The following is a 21088-nucleotide window of genomic DNA, read 5'->3' on the forward strand; positions in this document are numbered from 1 at the left end:
AAATTTTTTAGCTTTTTGCAATATTTTTAATAAAAAAAAAAAAAAAAATGTAGCATAAAACAAATTGGCCTAAGATGTTAAAAAATTTTGATTTTTACATTTTGGGGGGGGGGGGGGGGGATTTCATATAAAAAAAAAATGTGAAAAGTGTTATTTTTGCAAAATTGACACACACTCTGTGGGAAAAAAAGGACGTCAAATTAGTTTAGGTACAGCGTCGCACGACTGCGCAATTGTTCATTAAAGTCACGCAGTGCCGAATCGCAAAATACCCCCTGGTCAGGAAGGGGGTAAAATCTTCCGGGGCTTAAGTGGTTAAATATTTCCCTCCTAACATGCTAGGTTCTGGTATTACATTAGTCACCCTTTCTCTGCCTGAGCTGGTTCTTTAAAAAAAAAAAAAAAAAAATTGAACGTGTTTAAAAATGCTAATTTAGGCCTTAAAATTACTTCATAGTCCCTAAGGGACCCTGTAGATCAAAATGGTGAACCCAGCCTCAAAGGGCATTTCATTGTTTGTTTTTAAAGCAGGAGTCTTCAAACTTTGGCCCTCCCAGTTGTTCAGGTACTAAAATTCCCCTCATGGCTGTGAATGTCGGTTTTACAATGCCTCATGGGATGTATAGTTCTGCAACAGCTGAAGGATCCCTGGTTTAAAGATTGTGTGAAGACTGGAAGCTCCTTGTAAGGTCTTCTCCCTAGCATGCCTTGCCCTACTTACTGGCTCTTTACTGTTATGTCCATCTGCCAGACATTGGAGGTGTCTGGTTCAAGATTGTCTAGAGCAGTGGTTCCCAACCAGTGTTAATTTTGGCAGCAAATTTCAATTTAGTTTTAGTCTTAGTCTTAGGACTAAAATGGCATTTTAGTTTTAGTCCTATTTTAGTCTTCTGCAAGTGTTTTAGTTTTAGTCGTATTTAGTTGACTAAAACTCCAGTATATTTTAGTCGACTAAAACGCCCTACATTTTAGTCGATTAAAACTCATTTTAGTCATCTATAATCAGATGGGTGTAGTTCAATTGTAATTTGTAATGCATTATTTAAGCATTTCTCTACAATTTCCAAACTCATTATATACTACTGCTGGTCCTGGAGTGAAAAATCTAATATGTTATTATTTATGCTTTGAACGTGCACCAGTGTTAATTTTTGGCAGCAAATTTCGATTTAGTTTTAGTTATAGTCTTTTGACTAAAATGCCATTTTAGTTTTAGTCGTATTTTAGTCTTAAGACTAAAATGCCATTTTAGTTTTAGTCTTATTTTAGTCATCTGAATTGTGTTAGTCGACGAAAACGTTTTAGTCGACGAAATTAACACTGTTCCCAACCACAGTCCTCCATCACTCCCATGTTCATGTTTTCAGTCATTTTTTCACCTTTTCGGTGCTTTAAATCATTGGTAATGGCCTGGTATTTGACAGCTATTCTGGCCAAGGGATATCCCCTAAACATTGCATGTTGGAGGTACTTGGGGGACTAAGTTTGAGAAGTTCCATTTGTCTATAGCTCCTGGTTTACTCCTAGTTGATCATTCAGTTCTCCAACAACTAAACTTATGTTTGTTGCTCTGCCCTACTTTTTTTTTTTTTTTAAGGGTTTGTGAATATTTTACCCCTATATCAAGCCTTGGGCTGGAATCTACATCTAATGCTGAGAAAAGTTCCTTTGTGTTTCTCTCAGACCACTGACTCTCCAAAACCTTATCCACAAGTCTTTCTTACAATTAGTGCATACCCCTACTTCTCAAAGTCAGGGACGTCTGTTAGCTTTTACAACCATCTAAATCAAAAGCATTTTGAATGCATGGATCAAAGATGTAGTAATGTAGCATCCATGGGCTACAAGCTGGAAGTTTGTGTGTTTTTTTTTTTTTTTTCTCCATCCTTGCCGCCACCCTGATTTATGTTGTCAATATTGCCAACCTCTCCAGCATCTAACAAACCAACACTGCCATGGTTCAACTCCTCTTATAGGGAGTCACTGCCATTGTTCCACAGGCAGAAATGTTTCAAGGTTTCTCCTAAAACATGTTCACTTCTCTCAAAGGAAAAATGGGCATACGCACCATATAAGCACTGGGTGTCTTCATTTGCATGCACAAATTCCACATTGAATCTACAAGAATTTTCTGTCCTCCGGACATCAACCTACATGCATGTCTCCATATTTCCAGCACATGCCACCTGCTTTTTTCTTTTGCTGTGGGGAAGCAACACTTCCAGTTTGTTGCCCTTCCCCATGGCCTGTCCACTGCATCTGTTATTATAGCCTTATGTTTGCACTGCTGTGTTCACAGGGAATCTCCATTTTGGAATATATGGGTTGCATATTGCTGAGGAGTCCTGTCGGACAATGTCCAAAACACTTTGGAATCTTTCCTTTAGATATTGCTGTCCAGGAGTTCTCTTCCACAAGACAAACTCCTGTTCTTCTGCTATCTGGTCTAGGTTAATGCTTGACCTGGAGTACCCTCGAGTCAGATCTCAAATTCTAGCTAAAAAAAAAAGTGTGTATAGTCCATAAATATTGGGACATCTACACAATTTTTTTGGCTCTATACACCACCACAATGGATTTGAATTGAAACACACAAAATGTGCTCTAACGGCAGACTTTCAGCTTTAATTTGAGGGTATTTACATCCAAATCAGGTGACCGGTGTAGGAATTCCAACAGTTTGTTTATGTGCCTCCCACTTAAGGGACCAAAAGTAATGGGACAGATCAACAATCCTAAATCAAACTTTCAACTTTTTAATACTTGGTTGCAAATCCTTTGCAGTCAATTACAGCCTGAAGTCTGGAACACATAGACATCACCAGATGCTGGGTTTCATCCCTGGTGATGCTCTTCCAGGCCTCTACTGCAACTGTTTTCAGTTCCTGCTTGTTCTTGGGGCATTTTCCCTTCTGTTTTGTGTTCAGCAAGTGAAATGCATGCTCAATCGGATTCAGGTCAGGTGATTGACTTGGCCATTGCATAACATTCCACTTCTTTCCCTTAAACTCTTTGGTTGCTTTCGCAGTATGCTTCGGGTCATTGTCCATCTGCACTGTGAAGCGCCGTCCAATGAGTTCTGAAGCGTTTGACTGAATATGAGCAGATAATATTGCCCGAAACACTTCAGAATTCATCCTGCTGCTTTTGCCAGCAGTCACATCATCAATAAATACAAGAGAATCAGTTCCATTGACAGCCATACATGCCCACGCCATGACACTACCACCACCATGCTTCACTGATGAGGTGGTATGCTTTGGATCATGAGCAGTTCCTTTCCTTCTCCATACTCTTCTCTTCCCATCACTCTGATACAAGTTGATCTTGGTCTCATCTGTCCATAGGATGTTGTTCCAGAACTGTGAAGGCTTTTTTAGATGTTGTTTGGCAAACTTTAATCTGGCCTTCCTGTTTTTGAGGCTCACCAATGGTTTACATCTTGTGGTGAACCCTCTGTATTCACTCTGGTGAAGTCTTCTCTTGATTGTTGACTTTGACACACATACACCTACCTCCTGGAGAGTGTTCTTGATCTGGCCAACTGTTGTATAGGGTGTTCTCTTCATCAGGGAAAGAATTCTTCTGTCATCCACCACAGTTTTCCATGGTCTTCCAGGTCTTGGTGTTCCTGAGCTCACCGGTGCGTTCTTTCTTTTTAAGGATGTTCCAAACAGTTGATTTGGCCACCCCTAATGTTTTTGCTATCTCTCTGATGGGTTTGTTTTTTGTTTTTTTCAGCCTAATGATGGCTTGCTTGAGAGTTGACGGCAACAGATTCCAAATGCAAATAGCACACTTGAAATGAACTCTGGACCTTTTATCTGCTCCTTGTAAATGGGATAATGAGGGAATAACACACACCTGGGCAGCCAATTGTCCCATTACTTTTGGTCCCTTTAAAAAGTGGGAGGCATATATACAAACTGTTGTAATTCCTACATCTTTCACCTGAAAGAACATCTTGTTTGTTTCATTTCAAATCCATTGTGGTGGTGTGTAGAGCCAAAAAGATTAGAATTGTCGCTGTCCCAATATTTATGGACCTGACTGTGTAATTTTTTTTTTTTTTTAAATCCCCTTTTCCTAAACGATGACAAAGCTGTGAAGAGGCTTAAGGGCCTCTTTTCTAAGGACCTTCTATGACCCTGTCCAGCTCTCCTAGAGTAACTGCCTGTCTTCTGCATGCTCTTGAGATTGTGCTGGGAGACACAGCAAGCCTTCTTGCAATGGCATGTATGGATGTGCCATCCTGGAGGAGTTGGACTTGGCTGTGCAACCTCTATAGGCGTCCAGGTACCGTATCTCCTTCTACTACCAGTAGTGACACTGACCCTAGCCAAATCTAGTGGAAAAAAGTCAGTGGCCTCCACCTGCAAAATCATTTCTGTTTTTTGGAGGTTGTCTCATTGTTGCCCATCTAGTGCACCTGTTAGTTTCGTTAACACCAAAGCAGCTGAAACTGATTAACAACCCCCTCTGCTACTTAACTGACCAGATCAATACCCCAGGAGTTTAATTGACTTGTTGCTATACTCTGATTAAAAAAGTGTTCCTTAAATTCTTTTTTGAGCAGTGTACATTCATTTTAGATGAACGAACGTGGTTGAAGTGACTCGCCACAATACATTTTGGTCCTTTTCCCAAAGTTGATCACAATATAATGTTCTATTACATTTTTTAGAAAGGTTGCAAAGAACCTGGTCGTGTTGGTTTTTGTTTTTAATCTGACTCTTTATTTTTTTTTTTTTTTTTCTGTATAGCTGTGACCGTAAGGCTATCTGCCTGTGATCCAACCAACCGTTCGAATACCTCCTGTGCCTTCAACGCCACCGCTGTCTTCTGCTGTTGCAGCCCACTGATCTCACAAGGAAATGGCCGGTCGAGGCGGAAATGCTCGACCAAACGGGCCGGCTGCCGGCAACAAAATCTGCCAATTTAAATTGGTCTTATTAGGGGAGTCTGCAGTGGGGAAATCTAGTCTTGTTTTGCGTTTTGTCAAGGGTCAATTCCACGAATACCAAGAGAGCACAATTGGAGGTAAGTTAAATATTACTGATGTAAAAAAGTCTAGCTGGGTTAATGGTCTGGTCACAGCACACGTACTTTGAACTAAAGCCAAGGTGTGGTGCAGGAGCAGATTAACACTGCTCTCATCACTTTCTGTTTCCATTATGTGTTTTTCTACCTTATTGACTTATGTGAGAATATTACTCAGTTTGTTTTTTGTCTGTATTGTGAGAAGAAACGACAGCTTTTATTTTCTGGACTGATGGATTTCTGTTTTATAACCACTTGTTGACTGCATAACTGGGAATGTAAGTTATGATTTTGATAGGAAATCCTGGGGCTAGCTACCATAACCCCAGTATGTTTTTTTTTTTTTTTTCCCTTAGGCTGCTGGCTTTCAGATAAAAAAATTACCCCGGCTGCGCATTCCCCCTGGGATCACTTTTTATAGTTGGCTGGAGAGGTTCTAAAATTTCGTCAGACCCATGAAAATTCCGGACCTCGTCACTTCCGGTGACGCTACATCCTAACCCAGCTGGTGCGAGCGCCGGTGCGCATGCGCACAAGGCATTTTCAAGGTCCGATGAAATTCTAAGACTTAGCGAACAGCTGACAAAAAAAGTGTCCACCTTTTCCGTTCCATTGAAGTAAAGGGCGGCGGACACTTTTCTGGAGACCAGAGCTGACAGGAAAATGCAGGATAGAACGGTCTTGTGGGGACACATTGAGGGAGACAATTAGACCTCTTAACGCGAAAGTGAATAATATGATGAATATTAAACATTTTATTATTTCTATCGATGGGTGGGATGATAGAAAAGAAAAAAAAAAAATCTTATGTCTGGAACGCATAGACCCGGAAGTGGAGTTGGTGGACCGCACATACCTGGTGCCTCAGCCCCGCCTCCTCTGTCGTTCGCTAAGTCTTAAAATTCCATCGGACCTGGAAAATGTCTTGTGTGCATGCGCACCGGGGCTCGCACCAGCTGGTGGTGATGTAGCGTCATCGAAAGTGACGAGGGTCCGATGAAATTTTAGAACACCCCCAATCCCCCCAACACCCTTGGAGGGCCGGAGTGACCTCAGATGTCACTTTTGGTTCTCAGGCTTAAAGAACTGATTGATGGTGTGTTTTGTGTATTTTTTGCTTTTTAAGGGTAAACGATAGTGTAAAAAAAAAAAAAAAAAATTTAAGACCCCGTTCACACTGGGGCGACCTGTCAGGTGACCTGGTCGCCTGACAGGTCACCGTAGGTCGCCTGCCATAGAGTAGCTGTGGACCCGTTCTAATAGGAGCGACACAAGTCGCTCCGACTTAGAAAAGGGTCCGGAGCTTCTTTGGGGCGACCTGGAGCGACCTGCATTGACTTCAATGATATGAAGTCCATGCCGGCCGCTCCGAGGTCACGGTGCGAGCTGCGCACCGCGACCTGTGAGGTCGCCCCGGCAAGTAGCGTTGCCCCAGTGTGAACGGGGTCTAAAGCACCCCATCCCTCTGTGCTCGTTTGCAAAACGCATATGTAAGTTGCGCCCGCACATGTAAATGGTGCTCAATCCACACATGAGGTTTGTTAGCCACAATCGTTGGTTACCTCCTCTAACTCTAAGCCGGTAACCTGTAAAAATTTTTAAAGCAGGGGTGTCAAACTCAAGTTCATCGTGGGCCGCATCAGCATTATGGTTGCCCTCAAAGGGCCGGTTATATCTGTAAGATTAGATGTCCAGAGTACCCCACGCCCCCCTACACCCTTATATGAGATGTCAAGAACCCCCCACCATCAGGAGTCAAGAGTCCCCCCACCTTTCCTTACATCACAATGCACCCCCTTACCTTGTGCTGCTGCCAAGAAGAAGACGCAGGTGGATCTGGGAAGAAGAAAGTGCAGGGTCTGGAGGAGAACCAGAGGAGGGCTGGAGTTTAGCTTCCAGAGACTGCTAAATGCTGACACCAGTGGAGGCAGAGGCAAGGTGGTGTTGCGGCTGCACAGAGAGGGGCAGGATCTGTAGGAGGAGTTCTGCCCTCCTCTCTGCTGCAGACTGAGACAAGGTGGGGGCAGAGACAAGGGGGGTGCCGCACCTGCAGGAGAGGTGCGAGGGCCACATAAAATGGCCTGGGGTGCTGCATTCAGCCCGCGGGCCTTGTGTTTGACACCTGTGGTTTAAAGCGTGGAGATTTTTAAATACCATAGTTGCTCGCCATTCCATGAGCATGCACAATTTTAAAGCATGACATGGGTATCATTAAATTCAAGTGTAAATTTTTTTTATTTTTTTTTGTTAAGCGTGGATATGGTTTTTAAAAAAAATTTTTTATATATAATATGGCTATAGATATTTAAGCATGTCAGCATTTGTTACAAAGTTACCGTTTTTTATTTTATTTTTTTTTTTTTTGTTTTTTTTTTTTTTTTGTTTTTTTTTTTTTGAAGGTTCTAAGTAATTATTTAGCAAAAAACACATATTTTTACTCGTAAAAACAAATGTCAGAAAAAGACCTGGTCTTGTGTTCCTTGTGAAAAACTGTAACTTTGTAACAAATGCTGCTGCTGACATGCTTAAACATCTATAGCCATTTGTTAGAACAATGCCAGCTAATATTTGGTTACACAAGTCAGAACTGAATAAGTAGAAGAACTAAAGACAAAACCTTTTGGGTACTGTACTGTGGATATCTCATTGTGCAGATGTTATGCTGGAGATGGGTTCAATGGCGTTTACCATATATGTATTTTCTTTCCTTTACAAATGTACTTTCTGCAAGTTGTTTGTACCGCTTTGTCCTGGATTGCCAAACTGTTTATCTCAAACATTTAGTCTTTTTTTTTTTTTTTTTTTCCTTTTTCTAAATTCTATCAGAAAACCTTTTTTTTTCCCCCATTTTTGTATAGAGTAACGGAGGGTTATAACCCGTGTTAGATTTTTATTTATTTTTTTGCCATCTGTATCCTATTGGGGAGATTTCCATTCAGTTCCTGTCTCTTAACCAAAAAAAGTGAGCGCAACATGCGTACAAAAAAAATTGGTGAATCCAGGGTTACCAAATATAGTGTCCCCATTGGAAGATTTCCCCTCTTCCAGTTTTAGGGTGACTCCAAAATGTGGGATTCTCTTTTACTTTCACTTTGATAATGGTAAACAGGACGATGGCACACTCCGTAATAAAAACCTGACTTCTAACCCCTCTCCACTCTATCCAAAAGTGAAAATTTTCCTCTAGTTCTACTTTAATTGAAGTAATATGCCTCCAAAATGTAATCCATTCATTTCTCTGGACCAGTCATCCCCACTTCCTTTCGTTAATCTGGTGATGCTGGAAAACCTTCTGCATGTGTATTGCTGTCTCAACTACACAATGCCCGATGTTGAAATAATTTCTACAGTAACTGATCAGATACAAACCTGCCTTGAAAGTTAAGTGGGATTGGTGATTCAGGAAGCAGAGAGAGGAAGTTGCATAGCTCATGTTTCAGAATGTACAATTGGTACTGACCCTGAATCAGCAAAGTGTATTTGTGCATGGAAGGCATTACACAGAATTTTGCTGAACTGTATTGGTGACACATTGTTTTCTTTTACTTGTTGCCTGAAATTGCTCTTTGCTTGAACACTTAATTTTGTGTGTGTTAAATATCTCTGTCTCTATCTCGTTATGATGTGCCTTTCTGTGAATGAAGGATCCTTCGTTCATTGTTACTGTACGCTGCACTTCCAGGCAGGAAACTCTCCTTGATGACTGGAAAAGGAAAATGGTCAGCAAGTTTTTTCATTCTATCTTCTGTCAACTGATTAGGTCAAAAGTACAGTTGCGCACAGACTTTTCCATGTAAGCTCTCCCTGTCCAAATTAGCCTGTGTAGTTAAAAATATAAATGATTTACACTATATAACCAGAAGTATTGGGACACCTACCTCTATCCGCACATGAACTTTAATGGCATCAAGTCTTAGTATTGAGTTAGCCCCCCCACCATTTGCAGCTATAAAGGCTTCAGCTCTTCTGGGAAGGCTGTCAACAAGGTTTAGGAGTGTGTCTATGGGAATGTCTGTCCATTCTTCCAGAAGCACATTTGTGAGGTGAGGCACTGATGTCGATGAGAAGGCCTGGTTCAGTCTCCGCTCTAATTCATCCCAAAGGTGTTAGATCAGGTTGAGATCAGGACCCTATGCAGGTTAGTTGGGTTTCTTCGCCCTAAACTCGCTCATCCATGTCTTTATGGACCTTGCTTTGTGCACTGGTGCGCAGTCATGTTGGAACAGGAAGGGGCCATCCCCAAACTGTTCACACAAAGTTGGGAGAATGAAATTGTCAAAAATGTCTTGGTATGCTGACGTCTTAAGAGTTCCCTTAACTAGAACAAAGGGGCCAAGCCCAACCCCTGAGAAACAACCCCACACCATAACCCCCCCCTCCACCCAATGATTTGGACCAGTACACAAAGCAAGGTCCATAAATACACAGGTGAGCGAGATTGTGCAGGCCAGTCAGGTTCCTCCAACCCAGAGTCCTGACCTCAACCTGATAACCTTTGGGATGAATTAAAAAAAAAAAAAAAAAAAATCTACTTGTTGGAGACTAAATTTCCCCTTAGCCCCAGTTCACATTAGTGTGATCGTGGAGATCGCATGTAATTCGGAGCGCACTGTTCATGTGTGGTGCAAATTTCAGCCATACACTTTGTATGGCTGAATTCGCACCGCATCCACACTAAACACGCACATGAGGCTTTTTTTTTTTTTATCCGCAGCAGAATCGGATTGCATAGTGGTTCACACTAGTGCGATCCAATTCTGTGTGAACTTGCAGATCGCACTGCGATATGCGATCGCAACTGGTGGTGTCAACCTTTAATTGACACCCCCCCTGCGTATCGCATATGGCAGTGTGAACTGCCAGAGGTGCGGATGCGATGCGGGATCACGCTGCATATTCGCAGCATTCCCGCATCGCACAAATGTGAAGTGGCACTTATAGCCCATCTAAACCAAAAATATAGTACATTGCAGATTACTAGTCTTTAGATCGAATGGCTTTGTTTTCTTTCATGTTTTTTCGCTTTTTATTTTTACTTGTTGATCCTTCCAGTAACGCACATCCTGTCCTGGGGTGGTTTATCACCCTAGGCTGTTCTGATGTGGACTACAAACATGTCCTCATCTCCATTGCATGGAAGCTGAGGTTAGGAGTAAGGACGTAGTTAGTTGCTGGTCCTGGCAATTTTTTCCTTTTTTTTTTTTTTTTTTTTTTTTTTTTTTAATTTAACTTTTTCCTACCTTTTTTGGTTATTTTTGTTCCTGTGAGAATCTACGTTTAACTTGCAGACTGGGCAACGGTCTGGATAATCTTGTTAAAGACCCCCCCCCCCCCCAGTCTGGCCAGAGAGCGCGTGCGTAGGTCTCAGCTTCACGCTAGGTTGGTCGCGACACAGCTCCACTGGACGGGGGCTGGCCTGCAAGTTAAAAATCTTGTGAGGGCGCATACAACCTGGCCTTGGCCTGAGTCTGTGTTCTTTTTGGCCGACAGCCCCCTTATACTGATGGAGCAGTGGTCTGTTGTGGGCGGTGCCCACCCTGTTCCTTGTATGATAAGTAGCTGCCCCCCCCCCCCTCCCCTGGAGAGTTTTGCTTTGTATGGGTAGAGACATTACAACTGGAGTCCATTCGCACCGTAGTGGCATCTCTGTATCAGGGGGATTTTCTCCCTTCTTTCGACATCAAGGACACCTACCTTCATGTTCCATTATGTGCTGGTCACCAGCGCTTCCTCCGTTTTTGTTGTGGGCAAGGAGCATTTTCAGTTTGTGGGATTGTCCTTTGGTCTCACCCCCCACTCCTCGGGTCTTCACAAAAGTTTTGGTCCCAGTGCTAGCATTGTTGCGTCAGCGGGGGATTGCGGTACTGGGGTACCTGGACGATCTTCTGCGAATGGAGCCTCCGATTGCTCTGATGGACAACTTGGAGATTATTATGCGAACTCTGAGGGAGTTTGATCAGGTTCTAAACCTTCAGAAGTCTGGTCTGGTTTACTCACAAATCTGGACTATATGGGTCTGACTCTGGACTCTGCCTCAGCCAGAGTGTTTCTTCCTCTGTAAAAAAAATCCAGACATTGCAGGAGGCAATTCAGGTGCTGGGCCTGATGGTGTCTACATTCGAGGCGGTTCTGTCTGCACAGTTCCTCACGAGATCTCTGGAAAAAAGATTCTAGTGAAATGGGACAAGAATCAACAGTCTCTAGAGGTGACTTTGTTCTCCGGCACTTCGACAGGGAAAATCCTTACTTCCTCTGTACTGGACGGTTATCACCACGGATGCCAGCCTGTCCGGGTGGAGGGGCGTCCTTGGCACAGATTATGCTCAGGTGGTCTGGACGAGCCCAAACTGCCAATTTTTAATATACTGGAACTCCCGAGTGATCATTTTACAATTCGTCTTCAGGGGTGTCCTTGTAATTATTCAATCAGACAATGCCACAGCCGTGGTCTGTCAATCACCAAGAGGGCCCAAGAAGTGTCCTGGCGGCTCGGGAAGTTGTCGGCATTCTAAGGTGGGCAGACAAATTAGTTCCAGCCCTCTATGCTGTGCGCAGTTCAAGGAAGATATAAGAGGTTTGTGGCACGGTTTTGGGATCCTCTGGCTAACGCCACAGACGCGTTCTAGTGGCTCCAGACTGGCCTCACTGGTCTTGGTACGCTAATCTGGTAGGGCTAGTCGCCCGTTGCTCCTTAGACTTCCTCTCAGGGAAGGACTGCTGTCCCCAGGGGCCAATCTTCCATCCTGCTTCACAGTTGCTGGCTTTTACAGCTTGGCTGTTGAAAGCCAGGTGCTGAAGGATAGAGAGGTTTGTCTGTCGGTGATTTCTACGCTGTTAAAGGCCAGAAAATCAACCTCAAGGAAGACATACATTGCGTGGTGTGAGTCTCTTAGGGTTGAGCAGCTCCTGGCCATTGAAGAGCCAGGTTTCGGCTTTGGCGATTTTTAAACCAGTGGGCTTTATGCTGTCTCTCTTCAGGAGTAGGACTAGGCGGTGGGCGGTATACCATTACTTCCTGATGTAGGACTCCAGTCTTTTTTTTTTTTTTTTTTTTTTTCTGCCTAGGCATTTTTTCCTATTCTTAAATGGAATTTTTTTTTTTTTTTTTTAGTGTTTTTTTTTCTCTATTTTTGTTCCTGTGTGAACTACAATTAACAGCCAGACTCAGCGACGCATTGGATAACCTAGATCCCTAGTCTTCTCAGTCTGGCCTGCGAGCGTGACCCAACTATTAGCTCGGCGCTAGGTTGGCCGCAAAATAGCCCCACTGGACGAGGGCTAACCGGCGAGTGAAACCACTCGCGAGGCCGCATAGCTCTGGTCACGACAGCAGTCATGATCAGAGTCAGTGTACCTCAGGCCGCAGCACCCCCATCCCAAGATGGTGCGGTAGACTGCTGGGAGTAGTGCCCGCCTGGGGACTGTAGTATGGTGAGTAGTGTGCCCCCCCCCCCCCTCTTGCGTTTCCCCCTGAGTAGGTGCCCTAATCTGTCCCCTGTTCACCCCCCCGGTCCCGTTTGGGGGCATGGGTGAATTTGGGTAGGGGGGTTGCATGATGCTGGAGCAGTGGGTGATGCTGCTGTCGGTCCCCTGTAGCTGGGGGGGGGGCTTGTTCCCTCCTGGGGTCTGTGCAATTTTCCGTGGGGGGGGGGGTTTGGGGGGTCCAGGGTCCTCTGCAGTGCCGCGTGGTGCCACCATTTTACTGTGAAATCTGTATTCCCGGCTTTGGTGGTCGGTTTTTGGTTTCCCCATGGAGTTTCAATGGCAGCCATTTTCCTGTAGTCTGATGCAGTGCCGAGGCTGTGGGGCCTCTAGTGTCAGGTCAGCGTTTTTCTCTTCCTCTTTCCAGCAGTGTGGCAGACTGTTTTTGGCGCTCTCCAGCTCTAGTGGTGAGTCTCTGGGGGTGTCTATCCTTCCTCTGCTATATTTAGCGACACGGGTGCGCTGATCCTTGTTGTGCCCCAGCGGTGTACAGGGGGGAGGGGCCTCCGTGTGTGTGTGGGGGGGTTTTTTTTTTCCTTTTGAGCAGCGCAGTTCCGTTTAACCCTTTGTGGCTCTTTGTGGCCATGGAGCCTATGGAGTGCGTTTCACCACCTGATCAACTCCTGGAAGCCGTGGGACCCTCTGGATCTGTCTGCCCAGTCAGCTATGACGGCAGCCCTGCAGTTGCTAGTAGCCAAAGTAAATATGGCCCTGCAAGAGACCTGGCAAGAAGTGCCCTCCGCCTTCACCTGTATCCTCTGCTCTTCTGATTCTGAGGTGAACTTGGTCGCTGCAGACGAGTCAGCCCACTGGGTCTGCGTCCACGCACGCTGAGTGCTTTAATAGCGAGGATAAATCGTCTTATTTTAGGCAGCTTTTATTTTCTGGACTGATGGATTTCTGTTTTATAACCACTTGTTGACTGCATAACTGGGAATGTAAGTTATGATTTTGATAGGAAATCCTGGGGCTAGCTACCATAACCCCAGTATGTTTTTTTTTTTTTTTTCCCTTAGGCTGCTGGCTTTCAGATAAAAAAATTACCCCGGCTGCGCATTCCCCCTGGGATCACTTTTTATAGTTGGCTGGAGAGGTTCTAAAATTTCGTCAGACCCATGAAAATTCCGGACCTCGTCACTTCCGGTGACGCTACATCCTAACCCAGCTGGTGCGAGCGCCGGTGCGCATGCGCACAAGGCATTTTCAAGGTCCGATGAAATTCTAAGACTTAGCGAACAGCTGACAAAAAAAGTGTCCACCTTTTCCGTTCCATTGAAGTAAAGGGCGGCGGACACTTTTCTGGAGACCAGAGCTGACAGGAAAATGCAGGATAGAACGGTCTTGTGGGGACACATTGAGGGAGACAATTAGACCTCTTAACGCGAAAGTGAATAATATGATGAATATTAAACATTTTATTATTTCTATCGATGGGTGGGATGATAGAAAAGAAAAAAAAAAAATCTTATGTCTGGAACGCATAGACCCGGAAGTGGAGTTGGTGGACCGCACATACCTGGTGCCTCAGCCCCGCCTCCTCTGTCGTTCGCTAAGTCTTAAAATTCCATCGGACCTGGAAAATGTCTTGTGTGCATGCGCACCGGGGCTCGCACCAGCTGGTGGTGATGTAGCGTCATCGAAAGTGACGAGGGTCCGATGAAATTTTAGAACACCCCCAATCCCCCCAACACCCTTGGAGGGCCGGAGTGACCTCAGATGTCACTTTTGGTTCTCAGGCTTAAAGAACTGATTGATGGTGTGTTTTGTGTATTTTTTGCTTTTTAAGGGTAAACGATAGTGTAAAAAAAAAAAAAAAAAATTTAAGACCCCGTTCACACTGGGGCGACCTGTCAGGTGACCTGGTCGCCTGACAGGTCACCGTAGGTCGCCTGCCATAGAGTAGCTGTGGACCCGTTCTAATAGGAGCGACACAAGTCGCTCCGACTTAGAAAAGGGTCCGGAGCTTCTTTGGGGCGACCTGGAGCGACCTGCATTGACTTCAATGATATGAAGTCCATGCCGGCCGCTCCGAGGTCACGGTGCGAGCTGCGCACCGCGACCTGTGAGGTCGCCCCGGCAAGTAGCGTTGCCCCAGTGTGAACGGGGTCTAAAGCACCCCATCCCTCTGTGCTCGTTTGCAAAACGCATATGTAAGTTGCGCCCGCACATGTAAATGGTGCTCAATCCACACATGAGGTTTGTTAGCCACAATCGTTGGTTACCTCCTCTAACTCTAAGCCGGTAACCTGTAAAAATTTTTAAAGCAGGGGTGTCAAACTCAAGTTCATCGTGGGCCGCATCAGCATTATGGTTGCCCTCAAAGGGCCGGTTATATCTGTAAGATTAGATGTCCAGAGTACCCCACGCCCCCCTACACCCTTATATGAGATGTCAAGAACCCCCCACCATCAGGAGTCAAGAGTCCCCCCACCTTTCCTTACATCACAATGCACCCCCTTACCTTGTGCTGCTGCCAAGAAGAAGACGCAGGTGGATCTGGGAAGAAGAAAGTGCAGGGTCTGGAGGAGAACCAGAGGAGGGCTGGAGTTTAGCTTCCAGAGACTGCTAAATGCTGACACCAGTGGAGGCAGAGGCAAGGTGGTGTTGCGGCTGCACAGAGAGGGGCAGGATCTGTAGGAGGAGTTCTGCCCTCCTCTCTGCTGCAGACTGAGACAAGGTGGGGGCAGAGACAAGGGGGGTGCCGCACCTGCAGGAGAGGTGCGAGGGCCACATAAAATGGCCTGGGGTGCTGCATTCAGCCCGCGGGCCTTGTGTTTGACACCTGTGGTTTAAAGCGTGGAGATTTTTAAATACCATAGTTGCTCGCCATTCCATGAGCATGCACAATTTTAAAGCATGACATGGGTATCATTAAATTCAAGTGTAAATTTTTTTTATTTTTTTTTGTTAAGCGTGGATATGGTTTTTAAAAAAAATTTTTTATATATAATATGGCTATAGATATTTAAGCATGTCAGCATTTGTTACAAAGTTACCGTTTTTTATTTTATTTTTTTTTTTTTTGTTTTTTTTTTTTTTTTGTTTTTTTTTTTTTGAAGGTTCTAAGTAATTATTTAGCAAAAAACACATATTTTTACTCGTAAAAACAAATGTCAGAAAAAGACCTGGTCTTGTGTTCCTTGTGAAAAACTGTAACTTTGTAACAAATGCTGCTGCTGACATGCTTAAACATCTATAGCCATTTGTTAGAACAATGCCAGCTAATATTTGGTTACACAAGTCAGAACTGAATAAGTAGAAGAACTAAAGACAAAACCTTTTGGGTACTGTACTGTGGATATCTCATTGTGCAGATGTTATGCTGGAGATGGGTTCAATGGCGTTTACCATATATGTATTTTCTTTCCTTTACAAATGTACTTTCTGCAAGTTGTTTGTACCGCTTTGTCCTGGATTGCCAAACTGTTTATCTCAAACATTTAGTCTTTTTTTTTTTTTTTTTTTCCTTTTTCTAAATTCTATCAGAAAACCTTTTTTTTCCCCCATTTTTGTATAGAGTAACGGAGGGTTATAACCCGTGTTAGATTTTTATTTATTTTTTTGCCATCTGTATCCTATTGGGGAGATTTCCATTCAGTTCCTGTCTCTTAACCAAAAAAAGTGAGCGCAACATGCGTACAAAAAAAATTGGTGAATCCAGGGTTACCAAATATAGTGTCCCCATTGGAAGATTTCCCCTCTTCCAGTTTTAGGGTGACTCCAAAATGTGGGATTCTCTTTTACTTTCACTTTGATAATGGTAAACAGGACGATGGCACACTCCGTAATAAAAACCTGACTTCTAACCCCTCTCCACTCTATCCAAAAGTGAAAATTTTCCTCTAGTTCTACTTTAATTGAAGTAATATGCCTCCAAAATGTAATCCATTCATTTCTCTGGACCAGTCATCCCCACTTCCTTTCGTTAATCTGGTGATGCTGGAAAACCTTCTGCATGTGTATTGCTGTCTCAACTACACAATGCCCGATGTTGAAATAATTTCTACAGTAACTGATCAGATACAAACCTGCCTTGAAAGTTAAGTGGGATTGGTGATTCAGGAAGCAGAGAGAGGAAGTTGCATAGCTCATGTTTCAGAATGTACAATTGGTACTGACCCTGAATCAGCAAAGTGTATTTGTGCATGGAAGGCATTACACAGAATTTTGCTGAACTGTATTGGTGACACATTGTTTTCTTTTACTTGTTGCCTGAAATTGCTCTTTGCTTGAACACTTAATTTTGTGTGTGTTAAATATCTCTGTCTCTATCTCGTTATGATGTGCCTTTCTGTGAATGAAGGATCCTTCGTTCATTGTTACTGTACGCTGCACTTCCAGGCAGGAAACTCTCCTTGATGACTGGAAAAGGAAAATGGTCAGCAAGTTTTTTCATTCTATCTTCTGTCAACTGATTAGGTCAAAAGTACAGTTGCGCACAGACTTTTCCATGTAAGCTCTCCCTGTCCAAATTAGCCTGTGTAGTTAAAAATATAAATGATTTACACTATATAACCAGAAGTATTGGGACACCTACCTCTATCCGCACATGAACTTTAATGGCATCAAGTCTTAGTATTGAGTTAGCCCCCCCACCATTTGCAGCTATAAAGGCTTCAGCTCTTCTGGGAAGGCTGTCAACAAGGTTTAGGAGTGTGTCTATGGGAATGTCTGTCCATTCTTCCAGAAGCACATTTGTGAGGTGAGGCACTGATGTCGATGAGAAGGCCTGGTTCAGTCTCCGCTCTAATTCATCCCAAAGGTGTTAGATCAGGTTGAGATCAGGACCCTATGCAGGTTAGTTGGGTTTCTTCGCCCTAAACTCGCTCATCCATGTCTTTATGGACCTTGCTTTGTGCACTGGTGCGCAGTCATGTTGGAACAGGAAGGGGCCATCCCCAAACTGTTCACACAAAGTTGGGAGAATGAAATTGTCAAAAATGTCTTGGTATGCTGACGTCTTAAGAGTTCCCTTAACTAGAACAAAGGGGCCAAGCCCAACCCCTGAGAAACAACCCCACACCATAACCCCCCCCTCCACCCAATGATTTGGACCAGTACACAAAGCAAGGTCCATAAATACACAGGTGAGCGAGATTGTGCAGGCCAGTCAGGTTCCTCCAACCCAGAGTCCTGACCTCAACCTGATAACCTTTGGGATGAATTAAAAAAAAAAAAAAAAAAAATCTACTTGTTGGAGACTAAATTTCCCCTTAGCCCCAGTTCACATTAGTGTGATCGTGGAGATCGCATGTAATTCGGAGCGCACTGTTCATGTGTGGTGCAAATTTCAGCCATACACTTTGTATGGCTGAATTCGCACCGCATCCACACTAAACACGCACATGAGGCTTTTTTTTTTTTTATCCGCAGCAGAATCGGATTGCATAGTGGTTCACACTAGTGCGATCCAATTCTGTGTGAACTTGCAGATCGCACTGCGATATGCGATCGCAACTGGTGGTGTCAACCTTTAATTGACACCCCCCCTGCGTATCGCATATGGCAGTGTGAACTGCCAGAGGTGCGGATGCGATGCGGGATCACGCTGCATATTCGCAGCATTCCCGCATCGCACAAATGTGAAGTGGCACTTATAGCCTATCTAAACCAAAAATATAGTACATTGCAGATTACTAGTCTTTAGATCGAATGGCTTTGTTTTCTTTCATGTTTTTTCGCTTTTTATTTTTACTTGTTGATCCTTCCAGTAACGCACATCCTGTCCTGGGGTGGTTTATCACCCTAGGCTGTTCTGATGTGGACTACAAACATGTCCTCATCTCCATTGCATGGAAGCTGAGGTTAGGAGTAAGGACGTAGTTAGTTGCTGGTCCTGGCAATTTTTTCCTTTTTTTTTTTTTTTTTTTTTTTTTTTTTTAATTTAACTTTTTCCTACCTTTTTTGGTTATTTTTGTTCCTGTGAGAATCTACGTTTAACTTGCAGACTGGGCAACGGTCTGGATAATCTTGTTAAAGACCCCCCCCCCCCCCAGTCTGGCCAGAGAGCGCGTGCGTAGGTCTCAGCTTCACGCTAGGTTGGTCGCGACACAGCTCCACTGGACGGGGGCTGGCCTGCAAGTTAAAAATCTTGTGAGGGCGCATACAACCTGGCCTTGGCCTGAGTCTGTGTTCTTTTTGGCCGACAGCCCCCTTATACTGATGGAGCAGTGGTCTGTTGTGGGCGGTGCCCACCCTGTTCCTTGTATGATAAGTAGCTGCCCCCCCCCCCCTCCCCTGGAGAGTTTTGCTTTGTATGGGTAGAGACATTACAACTGGAGTCCATTCGCACCGTAGTGGCATCTCTGTATCAGGGGGATTTTCTCCCTTCTTTCGACATCAAGGACACCTACCTTCATGTTCCATTATGTGCTGGTCACCAGCGCTTCCTCCGTTTTTGTTGTGGGCAAGGAGCATTTTCAGTTTGTGGGATTGTCCTTTGGTCTCACCCCCCACTCCTCGGGTCTTCACAAAAGTTTTGGTCCCAGTGCTAGCATTGTTGCGTCAGCGGGGGATTGCGGTACTGGGGTACCTGGACGATCTTCTGCGAATGGAGCCTCCGATTGCTCTGATGGACAACTTGGAGATTATTATGCGAACTCTGAGGGAGTTTGATCAGGTTCTAAACCTTCAGAAGTCTGGTCTGGTTTACTCACAAATCTGGACTATATGGGTCTGACTCTGGACTCTGCCTCAGCCAGAGTGTTTCTTCCTCTGTAAAAAAAATCCAGACATTGCAGGAGGCAATTCAGGTGCTGGGCCTGATGGTGTCTACATTCGAGGCGGTTCTGTCTGCACAGTTCCTCACGAGATCTCTGGAAAAAAGATTCTAGTGAAATGGGACAAGAATCAACAGTCTCTAGAGGTGACTTTGTTCTCCGGCACTTCGACAGGGAAAATCCTTACTTCCTCTGTACTGGACGGTTATCACCACGGATGCCAGCCTGTCCGGGTGGAGGGGCGTCCTTGGCACAGATTATGCTCAGGTGGTCTGGACGAGCCCAAACTGCCAATTTTTAATATACTGGAACTCCCGAGTGATCATTTTACAATTCGTCTTCAGGGGTGTCCTTGTAATTATTCAATCAGACAATGCCACAGCCGTGGTCTGTCAATCACCAAGAGGGCCCAAGAAGTGTCCTGGCGGCTCGGGAAGTTGTCGGCATTCTAAGGTGGGCAGACAAATTAGTTCCAGCCCTCTATGCTGTGCGCAGTTCAAGGAAGATATAAGAGGTTTGTGGCACGGTTTTGGGATCCTCTGGCTAACGCCACAGACGCGTTCTAGTGGCTCCAGACTGGCCTCACTGGTCTTGGTACGCTAATCTGGTAGGGCTAGTCGCCCGTTGCTCCTTAGACTTCCTCTCAGGGAAGGACTGCTGTCCCCAGGGGCCAATCTTCCATCCTGCTTCACAGTTGCTGGCTTTTACAGCTTGGCTGTTGAAAGCCAGGTGCTGAAGGATAGAGAGGTTTGTCTGTCGGTGATTTCTACGCTGTTAAAGGCCAGAAAATCAACCTCAAGGAAGACATACATTGCGTGGTGTGAGTCTCTTAGGGTTGAGCAGCTCCTGGCCATTGAAGAGCCAGGTTTCGGCTTTGGCGATTTTTAAACCAGTGGGCTTTATGCTGTCTCTCTTCAGGAGTAGGACTAGGCGGTGGGCGGTATACCATTACTTCCTGATGTAGGACTCCAGTCTTTTTTTTTTTTTTTTTTTTTTTCTGCCTAGGCATTTTTTCCTATTCTTAAATGGAATTTTTTTTTTTTTTTTTTAGTGTTTTTTTTTCTCTATTTTTGTTCCTGTGTGAACTACAATTAACAGCCAGACTCAGCGACGCATTGGATAACCTAGATCCCTAGTCTTCTCAGTCTGGCCTGCGAGCGTGACCCAACTATTAGCTCGGCGCTAGGTTGGCCGCAAAATAGCCCCACTGGACGAGGGCTAACCGGCGAGTGAAACCACTCGCGAGGCCGCATAGCTCTGGTCACGACAGCAGTCATGATCAGAGTCAGTGTACCTCAGGCCGCAGCACCCCCATCCCAAGATGGTGCGGTAGACTGCTGGGAGTAGTGCCCGCCTGGGGACTGTAGTATGGTGAGTAGTGTGCCCCCCCCCCCCCTCTTGCGTTTCCCCCTGAGTAGGTGCCCTAATCTGTCCCCTGTTCACCCCCCCGGTCCCGTTTGGGGGCATGGGTGAATTTGGGTAGGGGGGTTGCATGATGCTGGAGCAGTGGGTGATGCTGCTGTCGGTCCCCTGTAGCTGGGGGGGGGGCTTGTTCCCTCCTGGGGTCTGTGCAATTTTCCGTGGGGGGGGGGGTTTGGGGGGTCCAGGGTCCTCTGCAGTGCCGCGTGGTGCCACCATTTTACTGTGAAATCTGTATTCCCGGCTTTGGTGGTCGGTTTTTGGTTTCCCCATGGAGTTTCAATGGCAGCCATTTTCCTGTAGTCTGATGCAGTGCCGAGGCTGTGGGGCCTCTAGTGTCAGGTCAGCGTTTTTCTCTTCCTCTTTCCAGCAGTGTGGCAGACTGTTTTTGGCGCTCTCCAGCTCTAGTGGTGAGTCTCTGGGGGTGT

The 21088-nt window shown here is 45.0% G+C and overlaps 1 protein-coding gene across 1 annotated transcript in view; it reads left to right on the forward strand.

Annotated features, from left to right (window-relative positions):
* Nucleotides 1-21088, forward strand: part of RAB5C (RAB5C, member RAS oncogene family) — an 87122-nt gene that overhangs the window by 40407 nt on the left and 25627 nt on the right. The window contains exon 2 of the mRNA XM_082271447.1: nt 4764-5040. Within this exon, the coding sequence (XP_082127573.1) occupies nt 4875-5040 (166 nt within the window). The 5' untranslated portion in view covers nt 4764-4874. The remainder of the gene's footprint in view (nt 1-4763; nt 5041-21088) is intronic.

The sequence above is a fragment of the Pelophylax lessonae genome (assembly GCF_965119305.1).
Source record: "Pelophylax lessonae genome assembly, chromosome: 11".
Classification (NCBI taxonomy): Eukaryota; Metazoa; Chordata; class Amphibia; order Anura; family Ranidae; genus Pelophylax; species Pelophylax lessonae.